Below are 26,797 nucleotides of genomic sequence, written 5' to 3'. Positions count from 1 at the left end.
CCTGCCAAGCTTTCATTCAGGCACAAGTTCCCTGTTGGGGCACTTTCATTCTTAAAGGGCACCACTGCCTCCTCTTTGGAAGTCGCGAATTCGCCAGTTTTAAAGGAATAATGTCCTTGTGGGAATTCTATTTTATTTGCCTTACGTAGGGCAGCGTGAGGAGTTCAATCTGCGTGTTTAGTCAAATGTATCAAATACAGCAAATGCCCTCGGAGATCCATTCCATTCTTTAGACCCTGAATGCGAATGTGGCGGGCTTTTTTGGGTTGTTTGATTATTGTTATTTGATATTTGCCGTTGGTTTCTAAAACTAATCACGTGGAAGAAGTCACAAAAAATGAAATCCCTTCTATGTCTAGTGTACAGAACAAGGGTGGAATACTGAAACAGTCACTTAGGGTTTTGAAAATAAACCTCTGAGAGCACATCGCCGCCAAGGGTGGCACATTTCCACGAGGGGAGGGCGGAGGTGGGGGGAGGTGTGTGGGGAGGCGGCGGGGAGAGAGTTCCAGGCTTTGCGCGCAGCAGCCTGGCCCAGCAGCCCGGCTCCACCCACTGCTCGCGTTTCTAGCAAGTGGAGGCGGTGCTGCGACTGGGTTCAGTCCGGTCCTTGGAGTTGAGCGTAAGATGAGAGAACCACATTAGGAGGCCTCGCTGGCGTTGGAGGATCTCAGAGGAACAACCGGACACTGTCGCGGGCCCCTGGGGGTCGCGGGTTGCACGGGTCTGTAGCTCAGAGGACTTTGCCGGACCATCCAGCAAGGGTGAAGTTCATTGCTAGGGCATCCACTGCACCTGGGCAGGTTTTTTCCCCTGGGCCATTGGAAACGCCTCGCGATGAGGAGCCGGAGTAACTCGGGGGTCCGGCTGGACGGCTACGCTAGGCTGGTTCATCAGACCATCCTGTGCCACCAGGTAAACACAAGGGGATTGGCTGTCTTTGCCAAGGATGTGGAGTGGATTGGCCAGTGCGGGGGAACCCTGGTGAAACAGCGAGCATTTGTCTGTAGCAAGTTCGTCCATCCCCTTAGCTGGGTAGGCTGTAAAGGACCCTTCAGAAATGGAAGGGGTTGAGTCTGGAACCCAGCCAGAGCTAGGCACCCACGGCCAGGAGTCCCTGCCTTTAGGCTTCTGAGTCCTGTAACAGCTATGCTCCTGGGGCAGAGTTGGATCTGAAGCTTGCTTGGCACTCACTCCCACCACTGTTCACCTCTCTTGGGAGTCATCTTGGGTATTGTGAGGCATCTTGTGTATACAGATAATTATATTTCCTTTACCATTTAGTTCTGTTTTTTTGTTGGTAGTTCATTATTTCTGACTGGAAAGTGATAAAAATTGCCTTTAAAAAAACAAATGTACATATTTCAGATGTGTAAAGCATCGGCTAACACTTTAGTTTATTTAAAGAGAAGCTAAATGCAGAAGCTGTGGAAATAAAATTACAGGGTGAAGTACAAGAAAGACTAAAATCCCCAAATAACCCGTTCCATAAATCTATTTCCTAATAATAACACTTACAGACACCTGCCTACTTGCTTTGTCTTGGCCTTGCAGAATCCCGTGACTGGCTTGCTTCCAGCCAGCTTGGATCAGAAAGACGCCTGGGTCCGGGATAATGTGTACAGCATCCTGGCTGTGTGGGGCTTGGGTCTGGCCTATCGGAAGAATGCAGATCGCGATGAAGATAAGGCCAAGGCCTATGAACTGGAGCAGGTACTCAGAATAAAATTAGAGAGAGATCTGGAACTGTGGGTGGGGGGCTTGTGAGCCGTGAGCAGGCTCCAGAACGGAGAAGGGGAGTGAAGTAAGAGAACTGTGCTTTGACATTGTCATTCTCTCTGAAATTACATTAGAAAAACTTTCCTGATTCCCCCTCCCCCGCACCCCCCAGTGGAAACTAGAAACTTGCTGAGTCAGAGGGAGAGGGCGGTCTATTCAGTTACAGTGGGAAATCTTATCCTTGGATCTTTCCTGAAATTTATAATCCTCTTTCAGAGTAAATGTATTTTGTAATTTTAGGCATATCTATTCTCGCTCTGTAGTGGCAGTTATCTATTTTTTTTAGAATGTTTTACAGTATTTGTATGAGGTAACTGACACAAACAAGCAAACCATCTCAACCAGACACAAAGAGAATTTATTCATCGGTTTTATTATCTCAAATCACTGCTTTAGAGCCTGCTGCTTTTTGAAAGGAAAGATAGGAGCAAAGTAAGGTCAGAGTCAGCAGATGCCTTCAGCCAACATTGAAAGCACTTCTCCATAAATAAACACCCTTTGTAGAATTGTTTCAATATGTTGGATGCTGTATCCTATTGAACATCAAGAAAAAATATTCTGGGATGCGTGAGTCTTTTACAGTTGAGGTACTCTGCTGTCAGTTTTAAGATATATGCAGATTATTTGCCATGAATGGCAAAGAGTCTGCCCATGCCAGCCTTTGTCACGTGATGCCCCCTTAGATTTATGCAAATTGTGCATTAGTCTTCATCTGTAATTAAGCTATTGCGATTTGGTTATTTTCAAGTGCTCCAACATATTGCAGTTGATTACAGTCTTTGGCAAGAAGGGAAGTTTCATTGTTTTCTTCTCTGCAACAATAATTTATTATTCCTTCAAACCAATATTCAGAGATATTGAGGCCCACCAAAAACATGTCAACTTTGCAGGATGGTTGGTCAACAAGAAAACAAAAGATTTCTCATACTGGTATTGAAAAAAAATTGTCAAATTGTAATAGGGTGGACTTTCCTGTTCCACTTACATTGGTTTCTATTTTTAAAAATCATCCAAGAAATAAAAACAATTGAAATGAGAATTGAAGAACATTAACAGAAAACAATGTTAGATTTTTTTCTCTCCCTGGAAGTACAGTTTAATATGCTATGACTTTGAGGTGATAAAAATGATATATACCACTGTAAAATTTTAGAAAATATAATAGGGCATTAAAAATTGTTTATAATCTTACCCACTTCCTTCCTCCTCCAGCCTGCTGTTAATGTTTTGCTATTTTCATTTGATTTTTTTGTTAGTTGGTTGATTTTTTTGCTAGAAATAAATATAAGGAAAAGTGGAGTTCCACCCCTGGAACAATTTGACCACTTCTTTTCAATACTCTTAGGAGAAATCGGTTATTTTCTTGTTGACCAATCATGCTGCAAAGTTACTTTTCCTTAAGTAATCTATCAAATTGAAAGAATTTAATAGACGATTGGGAGTAAAGATAGGGAAGCACTGAATGGCCCATTCTAAGATTTTAATGTAACATGATTTTTCATGTATCATACAATTGATCTTCACAACACTTCAATAATAATTTAGAACTGTCTCAAAAAACAATATGACAATAGGAAGCATCTCTTAAAAAGAAATATTTCAAAAAGAAACGTTTCTGTGAGAACTCTAAAATCTCTATGAATTTACATTATAGATTAAAACTGATTTTATTATTGGAGCTCATTAATATTTTTCTCACACTGTCTCAGAATTTAGACCAAAGGTTGGCAAACTACCTACCTCTGTAAAAGGCCAGAGAGTAAGTACTTTCAGCTCTGTGGGTCACATGTGGCTTCTGCTGTAATGATTCAGCTTATGGTGGTTGTCCAAAAGTAACCAGAGACCAGACAAAAACGAGTGGCTGTGGCTATGTGCCAATGAAACTTATTTAAGAGCATGCCAACAATGGGGGTTTCCTACCCTTCCTTCCAACCCTTACCTCGGCTTCCCTATTGGGAAACATGCGTCAGAAAACTGAAGAGAATTCTGAATGAAAGGTGAACAAAGGTTTAAGTGAGTGTCACGTCTTAGATTTCAAACAGAATTATACCTAAGTGTTTTTTACAAAGGCCTTTATCTTTCCTCTTGGTTACACAGATGCAGAATTATAGCCATAAAATATAAGCAGAAGCAGAAGGTTATATATGTGGCTGCCTCCAGTCTTGCTTCTTCATTTTAGTTTTCTGTATGTAGTCTTATCATTTCCCATGACTGACTTTATGAAAATGACATTTAAACCTGCACCTTTAACCCTGGTTTCATTGTTGTCTGTTGATCATTTCCACCTGTTGCATCTGGTGGTTCCTCAAAGTCAATTAGGTCTATAAAGCCCACCTTCCCAACACAACCAAACTACCAGCAACATCAACTCACTAAATATCCCTTTTTCTTTATAGGCATCCCTGTGCTACCAATCAGCCAGACATTAACTGGAGTGTTTTCCACGGTGTGCTCAATCAAATACTAGGTCACCTAAGTTTAATTGAGTATTTTAAATAAATTATGAAGGTGACTTTTACCACCTTTCTGGAATTTCTTAGAAAGGTACTAAGAACTAAGGTACTGTTGATAGATATCATTTCTCTTGAATTTTTGTCTTTTAATTCCCCTCTGCTTCAACACTAGTCTAAACCCTGATCACCTCACACATAAATTATGTCATTCCCATACTCAGTCTTTCTTCAGCTCTCATTTGCCTACAGTAAAGTCTAGACATGTTGGTTTGATTATTAAGGCTGTGAAATTTAGCCATAGGTAGTCCTGGTGGCATAGTGGGTTACACATTGAGTGGCTAACCACAAGGTCAGTGGTTTGAGCCCACCAGCTACTCTTTGAGAGAAATATGAGCCTATCTACTCCTTGAAGATTTAAGGTCTCAGAAATCCAAAAGGGGGAAACTCTACTCTGTCCTATAGGGTTGTCATGAGTTGAAATCAACTCAATGGCAGCAGGTTGTTTTTTGGTTTTAGAGTTTGTTCCTAACCTTATTTTTTTCAATATCATATCCTACTTGTGCCCTCCATTTAACCTGCAGTTCCAGCTAGGTTGGTATCCTCATTGCTCCTCTAATAATCTCGTAATAAAAATAGCCTAAAAGTTGTATTTGCAGGCAAAAGTCTAGGCTTCCTACTCTTTTAATAGTTACAGTATTGGAAGCTTACAGGTAGAGTTGGACCCAGTCCTATAGCCTTGCTATGAGTGAGGGCAATGAGTGAGCAGTTATGTTCTGATGACTGAATGCACATATGTGATTAATGCTAACTCGTGGACCATCCCGTTTGAGAGCACACAACGTACAGGTAGTTCCTTTCATTCCTAACATCCCATGCTTCCTGATAGGAAGTTGAGACTTGACTACAGATAGGGCTGGCAATTGCCATTCTAAGAGGAATGAAATAGATGTCAATCAGCATCCTCCACTGGGTCCATGATAACCCAAGTTTTAAAGAAAGTTTCGATGAGATTAAAGGAGTCCCTCTGATAGAAATGGTTGATGAGTAAGCAGGAGAAAAGAGTGGTTAGAGTAGCAGGACGTCAAAGAAGCCAAGGAAGTGAACCCAGGCTGGACTAGTGTACTAGGTGGTAGGATCATATTTGAGTCTCATTGTAGTTGCTTATAGACCTTTAAAGAAAGAGTTCCTTTAGGTCATTGTTTCAAAACAGAATAAACCTTTATGACATGTGGTGCTTTGTAGAAGAGAATTCAGATTTGAATAAAGTCTTCCCCTGGAGTGGGGAATTTTAACTGCGTCTTGTTGTATATTAAAGGGGAGGGATGGGCTCTTTCATTAGAAAAAATTGTGGATTTCATGCAAGGGTTGTAGTCAATTTCATTGCTTTATAATAACTGCTTCATTCTTTAAAAGATGATATGCTCATGTACTGCCTATTTCTTCTCTTTCCGCCCACTTGTTCCTTTAATCTGTAAACAGGGGGCCTACTTAGAGACAGAAATTACTCAGAGAATGGAATTCTCCCCAGGAAACCACTTTACTATTTACCTTAGTAAAAGCCTTCATAAAGAATTGGAGTATAAAACTGAAATAGGAGCCATACCTTACATCATATAAAAAAATCTATTCAAAATGATTAAGGTTCTAAATTTGCAAATTAAAACCATAATATTCTTAGAAAAAAGTCAGGTCAATCCTGTCAGGCCTAGTTTTTAAAGAATGGATTATCTAATATAATTAAGCACAAAAGGCAAAAGACAAAGTAATTAATTGGAACTTAATAAAAGTTAAAAACTTTGGGTCATTAAAAGACTTAGCCAAAAAGATGAAAATAGGAGCTGCTAAATAGGAGAATATCTTTGAAAACCATATACGTGATGAGAAGTTAAATATATATATATATATATCTTTGCCAACTTAAGACAAACTAATCATAAAAGGGGTAAAAAACGTGAACGGACATTTCATCCAAGAAGACATTTAAATGGCCACTAAGCACATGAAAAGTTGCTCAGTGTCATTAGCCATCAAAGATGCAAATCAAAATGATGGGATACCATCTCCCTACCACTAAAACACCAAAAAACCGAACTCATTGGCATCAAGTCAATGCTGACTCATAGAGGCCCCCTGTGAGTTTCTGAGATTGTAGCTGTTACACGAGTAGAAACCTAGTCTTTCTCCTGCAGAGCTGCTGGTGGTTTTTGAACTGTCAACCATGCAGATGGCAGCCCAACTCATAACCACTATGCCACCAGAGCTCCTCTCATTCCCACTAGGATAGCTAAAATTAAAACAAAACCAAACAGAAAATACCCTGAAAACAAAAAATGCTGGTGAGGAGGTGGGGAAATCAGAACCCATATACATTGTTGGTGGGGATGCAAACTGGTAAGGCCATAATGGAAAGCAATGTGTCAGTTTCTCAAAAATCTAAAAATAGAACCTATCATTTGACCCTAGGTATATTCTACCAGGCAATTCCACACCTAGGGATATATATACCCAAAAGGTGAAAGAAGAAACTCCAAAACAGGACTTATGTACCAATGTTCATTGCAGTACTAGTTACAGTGACCACATGGTGAAAACAACCAAAATGCCCCTCAATAGATGAATGGATGAACAAAATGTAATATGTATATATACAATGGACTATTGCATAGCCAGTTGGAGAAATAAAGTCTTGATACAGGCTACACTATACGGTGGAGCTAGAAGGTATTATGAGCAGTGAAATATATTAATCACGAAAGGACAAATCTTGTATGACCTCATTTATATAAAAGAAAAAGTCACTGTATAGAGAAAAGGCTTATGAGTGGTTACCAGCGGTGGAAGGGAGAGTGCAGGGGAGGTGAGAGTGAAGAGTGATGGAGCTACTACACTGAGTAAGAGTAGGCTGTGAAGCACTTACTGAGGAAGATCAAAGATAGCAGCCTTCAATGTGTATTAGACCCCAACATTAACCAAAAATCGTCAAAAGGCCAAGGGGCAATAGCATGATAAATGGAGAAAATATTGAAGCTGTCAAGGATTTCATTTTATTTGAATCCACAATCAATACTAATGGAGGTATATACCAGTCAAGCAATCAAATGATGTATTGCACTGGGCAAATCTGCAAAAAGACCTATGGTGTAATGATACGGGACTAATCTCTAAGATCGATATAAAACTGCAGCTTCAACACAAGAAAAATGAGTAATCTGATTTAAAAATGGGCAGAAGACATAAGCCTACGTTTCGCTAAATAACATCCAAAACACATGGAGAAATGCTCATAATTACTAGCCATTTGAGAGATGCAAAACAAAATGAGATAGCACCTTGTACTAGTATTGATAGCCAAGTTAAAACAAACAAACATAACAAAACAGAAAATAAAATGCTGGAGAGGGGGCAGTGAAAGTGGAACCCTTATGCACTGCTGGTGGGGTTATAAAACTGTACAACCACTGTGGAAAACAGTATGGCACTTCAAACAGCTAAGAACAGAAATACCATACAACCCAGAGTTCCCTCTGCTAGGTATATTAAAGAAGTAAGAGTCATAGCAAGCTCCCCTAGGCCAGCGGTTCTTAACCTTCCAAATGCCGTGGCCCTTTATACAGCTCCTCATGTGGTGGTGACCACCCCCCCAACCATAAAATTATTTTTGTTGCTACTTCATAACTGTCATTTTGCCACTGTTATGAATCGGGAGAACCCTGTGAAAGGGTCGTTCGTCCCCCAAGGGGGTCGCGACCCACGGGTTGAGACCTGCTGCCTGAAGCAATGAGCTAGAAAGCCTGTCTATGAAACACATACCAACTCCCTTTAGATGTGCGTCTTAAAAACCGCTTTGACAGAGAAGGCCTCACCTCAGCGGGGGTCAGTTTTTCAAGGTATGGGGATAGGGAGAAGATTATTCAGTTACTGCCATACAAAATTGTGCCAAGGTCACCCCAATCCAACAGACACTCCCACCAGAGTGATAAGGAAACCTTACTGGAAATTCAAGATGGAGACACACGCCTAGAGAAGGCAATTACATCTCTTTTGGTAAGAAACTGGGGAGGAGCAACCTTCCAATGGGGAAAACACAACATTTATGTGGAACCCAAAGGGAGAACATGCCTGATTCCTAATTGGACACTTTTGACCTAGTTTTTATGCACCCTGTTGACCCAGTCCATGTGCTACAGACTACTGGGACGTTAGACTCTGTTCTACCGTGGTGCATAGCATCCTTCACATCGACTCTATGTGGAAACCCCACTAAGTGAACTGGGCTTTGAGGCTGAAACTTCAAGTGTGAGAAGAAGCAGATGGCGACTACCCCAAAGGCACAACAGAACTGGCGGATGTTGGACTTTGGTTTCAATCTCTTGCTTGAGGGTGCCCAAGGAATGGTGGCCCAGAACAACCATATACTCACCATTTGAATGCCCTCCTTGCTTCTTTATGACATATATTAATCAGGTAAGCATGGCTCTGCTGATGTGAATGAATATTATTGGAAGATTTGTCTTATCATTAACCCCGTTGTTTGTGTCAACAGAGTCCAGTCACTTAAGCGCTTAATTTGTACAAGTCAACAATTCATGTATTGCTATTCATAGCTGGCCTATACTCATAATTTTCTGTTCTCAACAATTTGTTTTAAATTCTATGCCATTGGCTGAATTCACGAGGCTCTCCATACGTAGTGGTTACACACTGGGCTGCTAACCATAAGGTCAGCAGTTTCAAATCATCAGCCTGCTCCCCAGGGGAAAGATGAGGCTTTCTACTGCTGTGAATATTTGAAGGTTTGGAGACTCACAGGGGCATTTGTGCCCTACCCTCTAGGGTTGCTATTGAGTCAGAATTGGCTTCATGGCAGTGGAAATGATGTCCCAAGGAGATGATTGATAATGTTCTCTAACATAAAATGACAATGATTTCTCTAAAGTGAACCAGACACATATAAACCATAGATGCATGAATGGATATTGGGCTCGCAGTTAATTGTAAGCCTGATCCAACAAAATATTATTTCTTAGGACATGGTCCTGCTTGATACTGAACCTCATGAAGAGATCACTGAAGATATAGTTGCTATTGCATAGAGTGGTGAAGAAACTAGATGGTCCCTGACTATCAGAAAGCACAGTGTCTGGGATCTTGACGACTTATTTTCAAACAAGCAGCCAATCAAACAAGCGAGGTGTCGATTAAATCCTCACGGAAGAAGCACACCAGCCTGTGTGGTCCAAGGACTGTAAATAATATAATCCAAATCTAAAGGAAGGAAAAGCATCAGGGCTTGAATTGTGAACACCTGGTTTGCAGAAGGTTATGGATGACAGTGGAAGCCTTTGCAGGGTCCACTCATGGATTAAGCCTCTGGTGAATCCCCTCTGATTACCGTTGAGGGATGTGAGTAACCCTGTTCTTAGACAACATTGTAAAGTAAATATTGGCAAACGTGGTTAGGTAAAAATATAATATCTTATCGCCTGATCTCTCTTTCGATCGATTTTAAAGCTGTTTCAGTTTTTTTTAAAAAAGAGTGAAGGGGCAGTACACGTGGATTAAGCCCCCTGGTAAATTCTCTCTGATCATGGACCAGGGATGTGAATGGCATTGCTAACATGCAGAAAGCATTGTATGCAGATGCAGTCAGGTTACAATTAGTTACCTTATCATCAGATTTCCCTTGTGATCCATTTACATTTCCTTTAGTTTTTAATATTTTCTACTTTCTTTTCTATTGAAGTCTTTATCTATGTTACTGTTTTATTCTTGTTGGTTTTTTTGGTAATGTTTTTACTTATATGAATTCTAGAATAGGTAAATCTATAGAGACTAACTGGGTCAATGGTTCCTTTGAGGTATGGCAGGGAAGGTTGTGGGGGAATGAGTTAATATTGATGAGTACAAGAAGGAAGAAAATGTTCTAAAACAGATTGTGATGATGATTGTACAACTCTTCTGGATGTGATTGAACTACTGGCCTGTACGGCATGTGAATTATATGCCAATAAAACTTGTGGAAAAAAAGAGTCATAGCAGGAATAGTCATATGCACATGCGTGTTTAAAACAGCAGTGTTCCCAATAGCACGAAGACAGGGCACAACCGAAATGTCTACCAGTGGAAGAATATATACATAAACTTTGGTGTGTACACACATTGGTAAAGAATAACCATGAATCTATGAAACACCTTATGGCACGCAGGGATTTGGAGGACATTATGCTGAGTGAAATTTGTCAAACACAAAAGGACAAATACTGTATGAGACCACTGCTCTATAAAAATTATGTTAAAGGTTATCATCTCAAAAAAACAAAACAGACTCGGGTGGCTGCCAGGAGTGGAAGAAGGAAGAAATGGCAAAGTAAAGGTTACGGGGGAGACAGGTGTCACCTTGCTGAAGAGGAAGATAATATTTAAGATGAAAACAAAGAGGAGGAGCAGGTTTGATAAGCTGGTGATGTTGTAGATCTGATATGTAGCCCCCAAACTAATTCACAATGAAAGGTTACAAAAAAACGTGGTGCGGTGAATTATTGTGGCTCTTCTAGGTATGCTCTCGATGGAGCTATATAAATGCTTGTTGTGCAGCAAGGGGATTGGACAGCTTCCTGCTAAATGAAAATAAGGGTCATTGGAACCTCTGGGCAAGACTATGCAAATAAGGTGTGTGGAATTCTAAAGAGGGGATTAGTCAGTTTTGCCCTCCCTTAGGCATAAAAGGAGGCACGGAGAGTGAGGAAGTTGTGTGCCAAGGAAGATAGAGTCTGATGCAGCAGTAGCAGGAGTGTAAGACGTGGTGGGAGATAGCTTCTTAGGGCTTGCCAAGTCGTGGACCTGTGAGCCAGAATAGCCATGGGTGGGTTTCAGTTCTGTCTCTTAGGAACCAGTTTTGTGCTGATCTTTAGAAGGAAACAAATATTGATTTAGACTTTTCTGAAGTGTTAAAAATCAAGGCTGTCTTCTTGAAGACTAAAATGTGCCTGATCCAAGTCATGCTAATTTCAATTGCCTCATATGCTTACAAAAGCTGGACAATGACTAAGGAAAATGACTAAGGTGAAAAGAGGAATCGATAGAGTTGAAGTGTGGTCTTGGTGAGGAATATAGACCATATCATGACCTGCCAGAAGAATGAGCAAATTTGCCTTGGGAGAAGCTTGAGAGTGAGTAAAAAATGTGTTGCTACAAGATCACGTCCGGTGCTGTTAAGTTGGTTCCAACTCATAGTGACGCCGTGTGCACCAGAATGACGCACGGCCCCGACCTGCACCGTCCTCACGACTGTCCTCGAGCCCACGGTTGCAGCCACTGTCTCTCTCTCTCTCTTGTTGAGAGGCTTTCTCTGTTGTTCGCTGACCTACGTTATCAAGCACGACGTCTTTTCCAGGGGCTGGTATCTCCTGACGACATGTACAAAGCATATAAGACGAAATCTCACCACCCTTGCTTCCAAATAGCACTCAGGCTGGACTTTTTCCAAGACAGACTGGTTTGGGTTTTCGTTGTTGTTTTACCAAATCAGAAACCTTTATTCAACAAAACTAGCAAAACATGAAGCTGGTGTCTTTTGACACCCTCCATGCAGGGCTGTATATTCTGAAGGCGCTGTTTCCATCTCTTACCTGTCCCCAAAGGAGTCTTTGCTCTTCAGCTTACCCCCCCTCAGAGGGCACTTTTGGGATCCTCGAGGACCCGAATCGTGTTCCTTTAAAATGCTCTTGGAGTGGTGGTGCTGTGTGAGAGCCCATTTGCGTAGACACCATGTTAATCTAGCTCGATAAGTGCCTTCCTCTGTTTCACGGACCCTTTACTCACACAGTGCCCTTCTCCAGGGACTAGTCTCCTGCCGATAACACGTCTCACACAGGCAGCCCCCAGGCTGTGCATTTCCGACTGATGGACAACTCTTATTTGACCTTGAATGTTCTGTAAAATTGCCCTCACTTTGAGATAGGCTTTAGTTGGATGAAACTCATGCATGGATGAACCGATACCTCAATCTTTGACTCACCCTCATACAGCCAGAATGTCTGTAGAAAGGAGGATGATAGAGTCTTGGGTGCATGCACTTAGATCAAATTATCATGAGCGACCAGTCCCTGGAGAGCATCATGTTTGGTAGAGTAGACAGTCAGCAACGAAGAGGACGACTCAATGAGATAGATTGACGCAGTGCCTGCAACAGTAGGCTCAAACAGTGATTGTGAGGACGACGCAGGACTGGGCAGCGTTTCATTCTGTTGTTCATAGGGATTGGTTACGTCTGAAGTGACATGATGTCACCTAACAACAACAAAGGGCTGCACAGGCGATTGCTGTTATTTTTGTCAAGTTGTACACCTGTGAAAAGCTGAATTGGCATAAGTTGTGTGTTAGGTATATTTGCAATAATGAAAGAAAAATAGCTCCTGAAGTTGCATATGTATAACCAGAAACTTCATGAGATTTTTTTAAATGAAGGTAAACCTACAGGTTTCATGGGACATACCAATATTGGGTCTAATAACATGTGCAGTGTTATTGTTCTACCTCCTGTTTCCTTGCCTAGTGCCCTGTGTCTTTAAAGCTTACAGCGGATTTTCAAGGCACAATTGGTCTCTTGTTGCCCGGAGCAACAGAAGAAAAAACACCAGAAATACAAGGAGGGTATGGATTATGGGACTAATTTCTTCCTTTGCCATGATACCTGAAGGACTGGATGGTGCCCAACTATTATAATGGAACATTTTGATCAAAGATTCTGTAGAAGAAACGTGATCTAAAAGAGGAAAATACAGAACATATTTATAATTCCCATGGACCCTAGACTTACTGGCAGAAGGAGGTAGAAGAACCCCTGAAATTTTTCCCTGAGATAATCTTTAAATCTTAAACCAAAAATATCTTCTTAAAACCCAACAGCAGTTTATTTTAACTAATGAAATATGCTTGACTCCAGTATTAAATTGTTTTACGAACTGTCTATATGGGGTTAAAATGACCACAGCTATGTGAAGTATGGGCTCCTTCGGGATCAGTGGATTCAAGTTAACGTGGGAGGAGCAGCTAAGCAAAGGAGGGCAAGAATGGTTGCGCAGCTTGAAGAATGTCCTTGGTGTCACTAAATGTATGTAGAAACGCTTGAACTGGTGTGGGGTTTGCTAAGTGTTGTCAGCAACGACAACAATAAAAAAATAAACCACAAAGACTACAATCTGGAGAATATAATATTAAGGAGCCACTGTTGCTCCCTGTGTATTGTAGCATTTTGATGACTTTTTATCAGTGACACCTCTTTAGAGGTAAGTAGTAAAATGTGTTCAGATGAAACCGTACATTAATTCTGAAAGTACGGTTTCTAGACAGTAACACCTGGGAACTTTGGAGAAAAACAAATTCTTGATCCCACCCTACATCTACTGATTCAGAGACTGGAAAGGAGATGTGAATCCCAGTAATGCGTATTGTAATAAGCCTGCCAGATGATTCCGATGCATGTTCAATTGTGAGAACCACTGTGACCATGTGGTGCTTTGAAATCACCCCTAAATAATTATGGGAAGGGATACTGGGGTTTGTAGGAATAGAGTTGAAACAAGATTGGCTGTTAGTTGATAATTACTGAAGTGGGTAATGGTTGCATAGGGCCACTATGAACTTTATTCTAAACTTTCATATGCATTTGGAAGTAATAAAAAGTTTTCAAAATGGCATTTACGTATAAGTGGTGGTATTGTAATGAAGCCTTTCTAGACCGCAGGGTGTGGCTTGGAATAGCATAGGGCTTTTGAGCTGCCTTTCCGCTCTTCTCTAGGAGAAATGCAGGAATGCCCTCTAATGGATAGAAGGCTTATTTTTTTTTTACATAAACCTGTGGGAGCTTGGGTTTTTATTTGTTTTTAAGGAGTCACAAGTGTAGACTGCAGTTTCAGTTTCCACTTTTAGCTGCAATCTGCTCTTTTGTGTACCTATAAATGAAATGCCATGTAAATAGGAACCCAGGATAGGATTACTTGTTCTCAAAAGGTCATGTACCAGCTGGAGTTGCTTCGTAAGTGTTCTTGTAACTGGGATGTTTTTATTTATTTATTTTTAACGGAGGTGTTTTTTACCAGCCATGTTTCCATTTATTTCTGCAGAGTGTAGTGAAGCTGATGAGGGGACTGCTGCACTGCATGATCAGACAGGTATGACTGCTGACGGCTTCTTCTTGAGTAAAATCATATTGTGATAGGGTTTCTGTCCCTTAGAGAATGAATGTTTATAGCTTTCTAAAAGATTTCACAATACCACACACTCACTTCAGGAACTTTGGAAAGTTAAAGACTGCTTCTAGTTTTTTCCCTCCTCTGCATGAATTTTTAACATGCCCATCATTACTATACATGCAATTATGTGTATTGGGTGAAAGATGTCCGAAATATGAGATGAAATTTTATCATCCTTGTCTCTAAGGAACATTCTGGGTATACTTCCAAGACAGATCTGTTTCTTCTTTTGGCTGTCCATGACACTTTTTATATTCTTGACCAGCACCATAATTTAAATGCATTGAGTTTTCTTTGATTTTCTATATTCATTATCTCACTTTCACATGCATATGGGGTAATTGAAAATACCATGGCTTGGATCAGTTGTACCTTAGTCCTCAAAGTAATAGCCTCATTTTGCAGTGCTTCACAGAGGTCTTGTGCAGTAGCTTTGCCTTGTGCAGCAGGTTTACCCAGTGCAATGTGTTATGTGATCTCTTGACTACTGCTGCCGTGGACATTGGTTTTGGATCCAAGCAAAACTGTAGTAACTTAGCTGAACACGAGGAACACCATTTTGTCTTAAAACCCATTTTGTTTAAAACTGCCTTTAACCCCTGTCAGCAGTGAGCCCCCCTTCTCCTCCTCTCTCTTTGGCCTCTCCAAATAAGACCTTGACTGATCTGGGACATCTGCAAACGCTGCCTGACCAATTATCACGAAATGGACACTATCTTGTAAGACCTTGAATTAGTACCTGCAGCTGTGTTGTTCCCCAGAAGCCCGTTACCCTGCCAACCTGATAAGAATGTAACCACTTGAATATCCCTGCTCTTGAGCCAGCCCACGCACGACTTTGAACTATAAAAATTATGGCATTTCTTTGTTCTGGATCCAGAGGCGCTAGCTTACTCTCGATCCAGCTGTTCAATCGAGGCTTTAATGATTAATATAGAGGTGTGCTTGATCTTGCCCGGCACAACAAGATGCGATCCTTGACACCTTCAATATTTGAGTTGCAATCCATGTTGCAGACGGCAAGCCTTGATCTTCATCAACAAGCGCTTCCAGTCCTCCTCACTTTCAGCAAGCAGGGTTGTCTTTAAAAGAAAGTGCCGTGCATATGCCATATATTATCACACATACTGCAGTAAGTCCCGGATACCACTCTGTAATGAAAAACTTACCTTTTTAAGGAAATGTGCATATTTTTACGAAGGAGAATAATCTTTTTTTTAGCCATTCTACCTGTCCCCTAAACAAACAAACAAACAAACAAACAAACAAAACAAGAACAGCAACAAAATCAGTTCGAGTGGAGTGGACTTTTGAGTCATGGCGACCTCTTGCGAGTCAGGGTGGAACTGTAGGGTTATCACTGGCTTGAGTTTTGGGAAGTAGCTTGCCAGATCTTTCTTCGTAGGCACCTCTGGGTGGATTTGATCCTCCAAGCTTCCCATCAGCAGCCAGGCACTAACTGTTTGTGTCATCCAGAACTCCCATTTCTCCCTAGATTCAAAAAATGCTGCCCGGAATCCCTTCCCGATTTACGTCCCTCTCTCCAGCTGTGGTGGCCTTCCTCTGCTGAGGGGTCTGGTCTCCAGCCACCTCCTGGACCCCCTGGCCCTTTGCTCAGCAGCATGTCCTTTAAACCCGTCCCTTCTCAAGGGCACCCCATCTTGGAAATTGCTCCGCTTTCTGCTCATCCCTGGGCCAATCAACTCACCCTAGCTGCTGTCCTGGCTTTTCCTCATCCCCCGCATCACACCCTGCCACCCCCTCAGTCTCCTCCTCTCCCATCTGTTATCATTGACTCGAGAAAAATATTATTAGTGGCTTCAAAGTTGCTTCTCCCTCCCTGTGACCCCGCAGAGCTGCTCCGTTGGGTTTTAAGCCTGTGATTTTGTAGAAGCAGATCACCGCGCCTGTCTTCTGAGGCAACTCGGGGTAGATTTGAACTGCGGCCTTTGTGAGGTAAACACTTGACTGCTTTTGGAATAAATGCCAAGTATTTATTCCAGAGTTCCAGGTGGACTAAATACAGAGTATGAAACTTTTCCCTGTAAAGCAGAATCAAGTTTTTCCTATAAATAAATTGTGGTGCAAAGTTCAGTTGGAAAACTCTTTTAAAACTCTTTTAAAATCATTAACTTGTATCTACTTTCAGCAATTTGCATTTTCTAACCCTGGAATGAAGTTGACCATTCTTTTGTTTATAAATTAAATTTTGTATTTCCTCTAATTGTCTATTATACCTTTCCCCGCTGTTCTTTTGGGTTGTCTCCCTGTTATCTGGCGGCATAGTGACCTACACAATGGGCTGCTAACCGCAGATCAGAAGGTCAAGGCCTAAAGCTGCTCCATGAGAGAACTCCCTCGTTTTTCCTTCACCTCTTCTAAGTCTTCCATTTACTGTCCGTTCATGTGCCCCTTTATTAGCAAAAACAAAAAGAAGTTGCACAGAGCGAGGTCAGGGAGTTAGGTGCTCGGGTGCAAGAAAGGCATGCTGTTGTTTTTGCCAGAAAGATGCACTTAGATGGTTGTGTGAGCAGGTGCATTGTGTAGTGGCAAAACCAGTCCCTGTCTACCACGAATCAGGCCTTTTTTTGACCCACACTGTTATATAATCTTTTCAGAACCTCTAAAGAGGAAGCTTGATTAACTGTCTGACCTGGTGGCACAAACTCCAAATGCACCATGAGTCAATATTTTTGTCCGTTAGGAAAATTGATTGACAGACGTCCAGAACAAGGTTTGTCATCAATTGACCTTTCACCTTTTTGAAACAAGAAAACACTTGAATGTTTCCCATAGCGCTGCACTTGTAAGCTGTGTTCAACATCACACAAATTTCTGTGGTATTTTTCCTAAGCAGGAAACAAAATTTCAGGCCATACGCTGTTTTCTTAAATCAGCCATCACAAAACACGAGATTTGAGTGAAATTGCCTTTATGGAAAAATTCACTGTGACCAGAGAGAACCTTCCCAGGTGATGCCACAGGGCGCACTAACTCAGAGTGAGTTGCTAGATGCTCAGCTAGTGGGAAAAATGCCTACTATGAAAGTGCCACTTAGCTGAGCTCTTTTCAGGTTTTTTGGAGGTATCCAATATATATATATCATATTTTCATATTATACATTACAAATAATTTTAGATATCTACCATTTTTTCATATTGGTGTTTTATTTTTATCATAGATCTTAAAGTATGTTACACACCTTTAATTAGAGCTGTGTTGTTTGTAGCTCAAGATTATATTTTATTAGAGTAAATTGAAATCCAGTTTGATCAAGTTACCATCCATGGGCACTTAAGGCTAAACTAGAAGGAACTCGATTGCAAGCTTCTGAACTTCTTTATCAGTGGTCTCTCTACTGGGCTATTTTATATTTGTCACTTCCTTCTCCCTCTTTAACTTTATCAACTAGGTTTAAAAACCACCAATTTCATGAACCACAGTTAAAGATACAATAGTTATGGGAGAGGAGTGGGTGGGAAGGGGGAATGGGGAACCAACAAACTCAGCGATAAGGGAACAACAAGAGATCAAAAATTGATGGTAAGGAGGGCATACAATGCCCGGTGGGGCTTGATCAAGAGCAATATATCTGAGAGGAAATACTGAGAGCCCCATGAAAGGTGAGCATAATAGTGGGATAGGAGGAAGGCGAAAGGAAACAGAGGAAAGAGATAAGAGGCAAAAGCTATTTATAGAGGTATAGCTATAGACATGTATATATGTAAATATATTAATTTATAATAAAAGATGGAGGCCAATGTACATACATTTATGATAAGTATTAAGATAGCAGATGAATATTGGGTCTCTCCTCAAGGCCTCCCTTAACACAGGAACACTTTGTTCTAATAACCTGGGACTCTGATACTCACCTTCCCGAGATGATCATTGGATACAAAATGGGTGCATAAACAACTGTGGTGAAGAGAGCGGATGGTGCCTGGCTATCAAAAGCTATAGCATCTGGGGTCTTAAAGGCTTGAAGTCAAACAAGTGGGCATGTAGCAGAGAAGCAAATAAGCCACATGGAATAAATACACCAACCTCTGTGATCATGAGGTATTGACAGGATCAGGCAACAGGTATCAAAAGATTGATACAGATAAGAGCTCTCACAGGAAATACAGGAAAGATTAACCCCATAGGAACAGTAATGGGAATAGCGATATTATGAGGGTAGGGGGATGGTCAGGAAGGGGGAAGAGTGAGAAAAGGGGAACCCTGCATACATAGCCCCCACACCACCCCCACCTCCCACCCCCCAACAAAGGGAACAAAGGGAGACAAAGGACATTGTAAGATACGAAATAACAATAACAATATATAATTGATCAAGGATATAGGAAGTTGGGAGGCTGGAGGAGGGAGGAGGAAAGGAGGAGCTTATATCAAGGGCTCAAGCAGAAAATGTCTTGGAAATGGTGATGGCAATATATGTACAAAAATGCTTGATATAATTGATGTATGAATATTGTAAGAGCTGTAAAAGCCCTCAACAAAATGATGGGGAAAATAAGTTTAAAAGATACCTAGTTGGGGGGGGGAATGATAATCAAAGCAATAATAAATTAAGGAGAGTTTATCCGAGCAGTTACACAGGCATTAGGGAGTCCATTCTGATTCTTTAAAAATTTTTTGATAAAGTCTAGTTGTTACCAGGAAACAAGGTATGCAAACTCTTATCATTATTTCAGCCAAAGACAGAGACAAGTTTGATTCCAGAAATTCTAAGTTTATTTTTGCAAGAGCTACACATAAGGAAGCAATGGGGTTTGCTACTACCCAACTGCTTCAAAGATTTGATAAAAATCAAACAAGTTATACACCTTAATCTATGTGGCAGATTTGGGGAATATAATCAACAGATTTTTCAACAAGCCTGGGAGATAACTAACAAGTTTTACAATGAACATGACCCTCAATAATGGGAGCAGACTTTAGAGGAAAACTATCTACAGTTCTCCAGGGGATTACCAGACCATCATCGATCGCTACATTTTTCCAGGGGCTCTCAGACTCATGCTGGCTCCATTGTTTATCTAAATGGCTTTGCTTGCCTCCAGAGTTAGAACATCCATACTGAAGAAGTTTAAAAGCAAGTTTTACTGTAAGCGAGGAGGCTGTTACAATTTGGATTTTGAATTACATCTTAAATTCTGTTATAGTTCTAGTATTTTGACTAACAGTGGCCTGACTTACTCCTTCTATCATAGTCCCATGGAAACTGTATAGAGTAGGAGAAGAAAGCAGTCATTGGGTAATCTCAACATGAGCTATTAAACAATGACACCCCCACCCTCTAACCCATCCCTCACCCCACCTTTGCCTTACTGAGATCTATTGACATTTGGATATTAGATGGTCACTGGTAGGGAGGGGGCATTCAGTAATATAGAGCTTTAGGTATAGTGTTTTTGCTTAATTAATGCAAGTGCCCATGATGACAACGTGCTTAGTAATTTAGCATTAAAAAGTAGCAGCAAAGTGTGGTCCTTTATCTATTGGTATCTATGAGATCCATTGAAATGAAAATTACAGGAGAATATTTTTTTCCTTAAATCATGAATTAATGGGTTTGTTTATGACTACTCTTTTTGAGCCAGAAAAAGTAAGTTGATTTTGCTGCATAGTAAAGGCAGTCCCTAGGTTACAATGAGGATCCATTCCTGTGTATTTAAGACTTTGTAGTCACATATTAACTTGGGTGAAGGTGATAGTAAACAAACAAAAAATTAAAAACTAGATGGTTTTGGAAATCAGAGTGGGATAAAGACATATCTTCCATTAAAAACAAATGTGTTAATTAGAACAGAGGCATACATCTGTATCTCTCTGTAGCCTTACTTTAGTGCCTAGGACTGATCATTGGAATAACTTGAGGATCTGGTGAAACTACATGAAGCCAGATGTTCATAACCCGGGGACTGCCAGTGAGAAGTTCTTGGTTAAAAAAAAAGTTAATATTTTTCAGTTTCTGTTTAGGCTTCACTATTAATTTTAAGCTCGTGGATTAAAAATAACTTGAAATAAAAGAAAGATGTCTGCTTTTTAAAAACTTTGTTTCACATTACCATACATCAGATGCACATATAATCAAATCTAATTTTAAGAATTCTTATATTTGCCCTTTGCCCAATGGCTCAGCTTTCTGTCATATCTTTTCTCTGTCACCAGGTATCTCTCCCCGGTTCTTTTCATTAGTCCTCCAAAATACACACTTTTTAAATTCATAATTTTATTGGGAGCTCTTACAGATGTCATAATATTTCATAATTCAAATAGATCAAACATAATTGTACACTTACTACTACAATCAGTTTCAAAACACTTGTTTCTTCTTGGACTCTTTGATATCAGCTCCCCTTTATCCCCTCCATCCCCCCTCACCTTCACCCCCTAGGAACCCTTGTTGTTATTGTTATATATTATTTTTCTATTATGTATAGGCATATATCTTTTAGCCATATCTTATCCCATCCAATATCCATTCACCTACAATTCTGTTATTCGTTCTCTTCAAGTGGGGTTATGCAGTTGACCTTGCTATCAGCTCCCTTCCCTCCACTCCTTCCCCTACCTGTCTTCCCATGTCCTCAGGAAATCATTATTCCTGTTACTGTTTCTGAAGGGTCATCTATCTTGGCATTCCTTCATCAAACGATCTTAACTGTACACATGAACATGCATAGAATTAATGGAGCGAAACATAAGCCTTAATAGTAATGGGTGTAAATATTAAAGAACCAGAGGATAGCTATGTGTTTCATCAGTGCTGTACTGCAGCAAAAATTCCTCATCCCCTCCCCCACAAAGCCCCTCTGTGAAGGCCTGTGCAATTGTCTTGCAGGTGGATTATTGGTCTCCAATTTGTCCACACTCCTTCACAACAATTTGATTGCTTGTTTTTGAACTTCTGATACCTATTCCTGTCAACACCTCATAATCACACAGGCGGGTGTGCTTCTTCCATGTGGGCTTCGTTGCTTTCCAGCTCAATGGCTGCATGTTTGACCTGAAGCCTTTTAAGAACCCAGGTGCTATATATTTTTAATAGCCAGGCACTATCAGCTTTCTACACTGTATTTGCTTGTGCACCCATTTTGTCTTCAGCGATCAAGTCGGGAAGGTGAGTATCATATACCTCCACATTATTAGAACAAACCATTCTTGTACTTAGGTGAGATTTTAATAGAGGCCCAAAGTTCATCGGCTTCTTTATGGAATTTACATATATGTACATGTATAAACAAATACACTATATTTATATAATTACATATGTATACCTAAATATATATAAATTTTGCATTCTTCATCTTTCCTCTTTTTCTTTTTTCTATCCTCCTGCCCCACTATCATGCTTACCCATCGTTCACCTCAGTAATTCCTCTCAGACACTTTTTGACTGCTCAAACACTCCCAGGAACTCTACATCCTCCTCACTGCACATTATAGAACCCTTGCAATTCCCCTGTCCCTGTCACTGTTGGCTCACCATTCACTTCCCCCACCTCCTCCCCTCTCATGCCCCATCGGAACCGTCAATCCCATCCCTGTCTCCATGGGATCACTTATTCTGCCTATCTTATATAGATAGACATCACAAGAAAATAGATACACAAATAAAGACGTAAAATAATTTTAAATAAGAATAAAAAAGAAACAGACAATACAAATAGCTCCAAGTCTAACTGGCATCCTGACCCAGGGCAGATGAATCTCTCTTCATTATGTAGCATGCAGGACCTGTTATAGTCCCTCTACCCGATTGCCTTTTCTTGCAGGGTTCCATATCTCAGGACCCACTTACCTAACAGCATTTATACCCTTTTAGACCCTAGCCTTCGTCTTTGAAAGACGTGCGTCCTACAGGTCCCTATTTCTCTTCCTACAGTCCGCGATGGAACGGTCTAGTGCCCTACCCCACCTGCAGCCTGTTATACTGTCAGACTTTCAGTGTGACTCCCTTGTGAGAAACCCCCAAACAGATCAGGTGAGGTGCCAAGTGCTGCCCCAGAGTCAGAAGTCTACAGTCTGGATTCCTTGTGCACCTTGAGGCTTCCCTCGCATTGCCAGTCTGTTGCACTCTTCTCTTGCTTTGCCCTCGTGTGTGCACATCAAACAGGCCGCTCTCCCTGAACTGTGTCTTCAGCACTGTCATCCAGAGAGAGGACATCACATCTAGAGCTGAGGTCAACCCTACAGTCATCTCTGAGCAGGAAATCTGCTCTCAAGGGTTGGCACACCAGACGGGTTTATTATCGGGCTTTCTTTCTTGTGGAGACATAAACAATACCCTCCACTTGGGTGGATTAGTGCCCTGGTCCCCCATTGCCATCTTTTTTCTCCACCCGCCCCTCTGTGGGCCTTAAAGGCCTATGAGAGGGGTGGGAAATATACCTTTCAGCACAGGTGCTATCTGCATCTTTTAGTTTGTTTGGTTTGTTTATTTATTTGATGACGTATGTATCACTAGGATTGGTGTGGCTCATGTCAGAGTATCTGGTCCTCCTTCTGGGAGTTGTCTGTTGTGTGCATTTTCCCTTAGGCCCATTCTGTTGTTTGGACTTACTCAGAGGACTCGTGTTGTAGTTGACCTTTTGTGTGTGGCTAACTTCACTCGGCATAATATCTTCCAGCCCTAATATTCACCTCAAGATGAGGTGTCTCATACAAAATGCACACTCTTGATCTACGTGGCCTCAAAGTTCCTACTTCTGTTTCAGGAACAGATGTCTTGTTTTCTGCACTCATTTATCTCTTAACAAGCTTTTCTCAATCTGAACCTGTCTATATCTAACCAATCAGTGGCCACTTGATTCTGACTCACGATACCCTATTTGTGTTATATAATTGTTTGTCATAGGATTTTAAATGCGTTTTGGAAGTAAATCACCAGACCTTTATTCCCAAGCCACCTCTAAGGAGACTAACATCGCACTTTCCTGCTAGAAGAGTAGCACATAGCGCAGTGGTTCTCAGCCTTCCTCATGCCGTGGCCTTTCATACAGTTCCTCATGTTGTGATGACCCCCCAGCCATAACATTATTTTTGTTGCTACTTCATCACTGTCATTTTGCTACTGTTATGAATCAGGCAACCCCCGTGAAAGGGTCACTCGACCCGCCAGAGGGGTCGCGACCCACAGGTTGAGAACCGCCGACATAAAGTAGCACATAAACCACTTGCGCCACCCAAGTCCTTTGGTTTCTGTGTCTATCCTATGGCAAAACAGTCATCTGAAGGATTAGAGACAAGGAACAGGAAATAGGAAGTTATAAGAAGGCTGTAGAGGTGGCAGCCTCTGACCTCTTCTGACTTTATACTAGCATTAGTTTAGGAAAACGCAGTGATAATTCATTTTACATCTCCACAATTGCCTGGAGAAGGAATGCGGCGGTATTTGTGAAGAAGGTACTAAGACATGAGCCATATTTTACTGTTTTTTTCCCCTCCTAAGGTGGATAAAGTGGAATCCTTCAAGTATAGTCAGAGCACCGAGGATAGCCTCCATGCCAAGTACAACACCAAGACGTGTGCCACAGTAGTCGGCGATGACCAATGGGGACACCTGCAGTTGGATGCTACCTCTGTGTACCTGCTCTTCTTAGCACAAATGACTGCTTCAGGTCAGTATACACAGAGAAGTACCGGGAGCCACTGCAGTGTGACGCACTTGCTTGGGCACACGTGGCTTCTCTAAGGGTATAAGACATTTTTATATCGCTCACCAATTGTATTAGGCCAGGTTGAGTAGAGAAACAAATCTAGTGACACTCATACGTATATGTATGAGAAAGAGCTTTATATTAAGAAGTAGCTATATATAGAAAATATCCTAGCCCAGTCCAATGCAAGTCCACAAGTTCGATACTAGTTCATAAGTCCCTCTTCAGACTCATGAAGCCACGTGCAGTGATGCAGAATGCAGGAATGCGACTGGCCAGTAGGTGCGAGGTCCCATGCATCCAACGGCATTGGATGTATCTCCAGTGCTCTGGTAGCTCTCAGAGTGGCCCACTCGCAAGAAAGTCAAGACAGAGAGAGAAGAAGGATTTCTCAGGGCCCTCCTTATGCGAAAGCCATGCCCAGGAGAAGGCTATGGCCTGATGGACAGGTTGAATATCATACCTACACTTTTATATAATCCTTAAGTTGACATGAAATTATGTAACTAACACACCAATAAATCTTGGAAATGCAACAGTTGATTAATTTTATACAGAGTGAGAAGTGACTTTGAGGACTAGTAAATATCTATTTACATAGAATTAAATCCAGAGTATTGATCTTAATCTAAGTCTAGAGTACATTTTCTTTAGATGGGTTATTGTATTTTTATTAGTCCTTAGGTAGTATGAGATGGTAAAGAAGAGCAAGGGATATTGTTTGTTCTCATACAGTACAATGACAAACCTGCTATAGACAAAATTTCCAAACTCACTGCTCTTGAGTAGAGTTGATTCTGACTCATGAGCACCCTATAGGACAGAGTAGAACTGTCCCATAGGGTTTCTGAGGATAAAAGTCTTTACAAAAGCAGATTGCCTCACCGTTTGCTCATGGGTTCAAACCACTGACATTTAGGTTAGCCATCCAATGTACCCATTGTACCACCAGAGCTCCTCCATCAAGCATGTCATTATAAATACAATGTAATCATCTACTTTATAGTACACTTTTATAAGTGTATTATAAAAACTGTATTTGTCTATAGTAATATAAACTCTATTAAACAAATTGTCTCAGGGATCCAAAATATTTATTTATTATTGAGTAATAACAGGTGAAATAGACCTATGTGCATATGTTTATAGGTTTAGTATTAAGGTAGTAGATGGACATTGGGCCTCTACTCAAGAACTCCCACAATGCAAGAATACTTTCTTCTATTAAATTGGCATTGCATGATGCTCACCTTCCCGACAAAATTACTGAAGACAAAGCGGGTGCATAAGCAAATGTGGTGAAGAAAGCTGATGGATCCTGGCTATCAAAAGATATAGCATCTAGGATCTTAAAGACTTGAAGGTAAATAAGTATCCATCTAGCTCAGAAGCAACAAACCCCACATGGAAGAAGCACACCAGCATGTGTGACCACCAGGTGTCGAAGGGATCAGGTACCAGGAATCAAAGAACAAAAAAATCATATCACTGTGAATGAGGGGGAGTGCAGAATGGGGACCCAAAGCCCATTTGTAAGCAACTGGACATTCCCTTACAGAAGGGTCGTGGGGAGGAGAAAAGCCAGTCAGCGTGCAGTGTAGCAACGATGAAACATACAACTTTCCTCTAGTTTCTAAATGCCCCTCCACCACTATCATGATCCCAATTCTACCTTACAAATCTGACTAGACGAGGGGATGTAGACTGGTACAGATAGGAATTGGCAACAGGGAATCCCGGGCGGATGATCCCTTCAGGACCCAGTGGTGAGAGTGGCGATACCGGGAGGGTAGAAGGAGGGTGAATTGGAAAGGGGGTACTGATTACAGGGATCTAAATATAACCTCCTCCCTGGGGGATGGACAACAGAAAAGTGGGTTAAGGGAGACGTCAGACAGTGTAAGATATGACAAAATAATTTATAAATTATCAAGAGTTTATGAGTGAGGGGGAAGCAGGGAGGGAGGGGAAAAATGGGCTGATGCCAGGGGCTTAAGTGGAGAGCAAATGTTTGAGAATGATGAGGGTAATGAATGTATAAATGTGTTTTATACAATTGGTGTATGTATGGATTGTGAGAACAGTAGTATGAGCCCCCAATAAAATGATTAAAATTTTTTTAATGTTACAAATAGCAGGTGGTTTTCATATGAGCTCTAGATGTTTTATCTGAAAATATAAAATGTAGGAAATAACCCAATTTCCTTTAATTTTTCTCAAATTGGGAAAAGAATAAATCTGATTATACCCAGTTTAAAAATTAAATGGGACCTTTTCTAGAGCTTTTTGAATATATAAGTGTATTTTGTATAATACTACAGGTTGATATTTCAATTTCTTTATCTTTCTATATGGTTACAGATTTACTTGGTACTAATGGTATTGAGAGTAAGATCTTACCCAGGGTATCCATCCTCTGGCACAATCTTGGACAATATTCTGCTTCCATTCATTAAGCCTTCAGTAACTGACAATGTTCCAAAGCTGCGCATAAGGTTTTCAAGTGCTACTTCCTCCAAAGTGGGCAGCTGATTATTTCTGCATTGTCTGTTCTTTGTCTGCAAGCTCCACTGAAACTTGTTCACTTTGGGTGACTGTGCTGGCATTTGAAATACCAGTAACATAGCTTTCAGCATCACAATAC

General features: G+C 41.0%; 1 protein-coding gene across 2 annotated transcripts in view; it reads left to right on the top strand.

Moving 5' to 3' along the window:
* The first annotated feature begins 580 nt into the window (after positions 1-580).
* The window catches only part of PHKA1 (phosphorylase kinase regulatory subunit alpha 1), a 274,019-nt gene continuing 247,802 nt past the window's right edge, over positions 581-26,797 (top strand). Inside the window, exons 1-4 of one of the 2 annotated variants that reach the window (XM_075538854.1) lie at positions 581-915; positions 1,555-1,713; positions 14,357-14,404; positions 23,946-24,114. In XM_075538854.1, the coding sequence (XP_075394969.1) occupies positions 838-915; positions 1,555-1,713; positions 14,357-14,404; positions 23,946-24,114 (454 nt within the window). In that variant the 5' untranslated portion in view covers positions 581-837. The remainder of the gene's footprint in view (positions 916-1,554; positions 1,714-14,356; positions 14,405-23,945; positions 24,115-26,797) is intronic. The other variant, XM_075538855.1, reaches the window with a different exon arrangement.

This window comes from Tenrec ecaudatus, chromosome X (assembly GCF_050624435.1).
Source record: "Tenrec ecaudatus isolate mTenEca1 chromosome X, mTenEca1.hap1, whole genome shotgun sequence".
Taxonomy (NCBI): Eukaryota; Metazoa; Chordata; class Mammalia; order Afrosoricida; family Tenrecidae; genus Tenrec; species Tenrec ecaudatus.
Note: the sequence above shows the minus strand (reverse complement) of the source record. Positions and strands in the feature narration are given on the sequence as shown.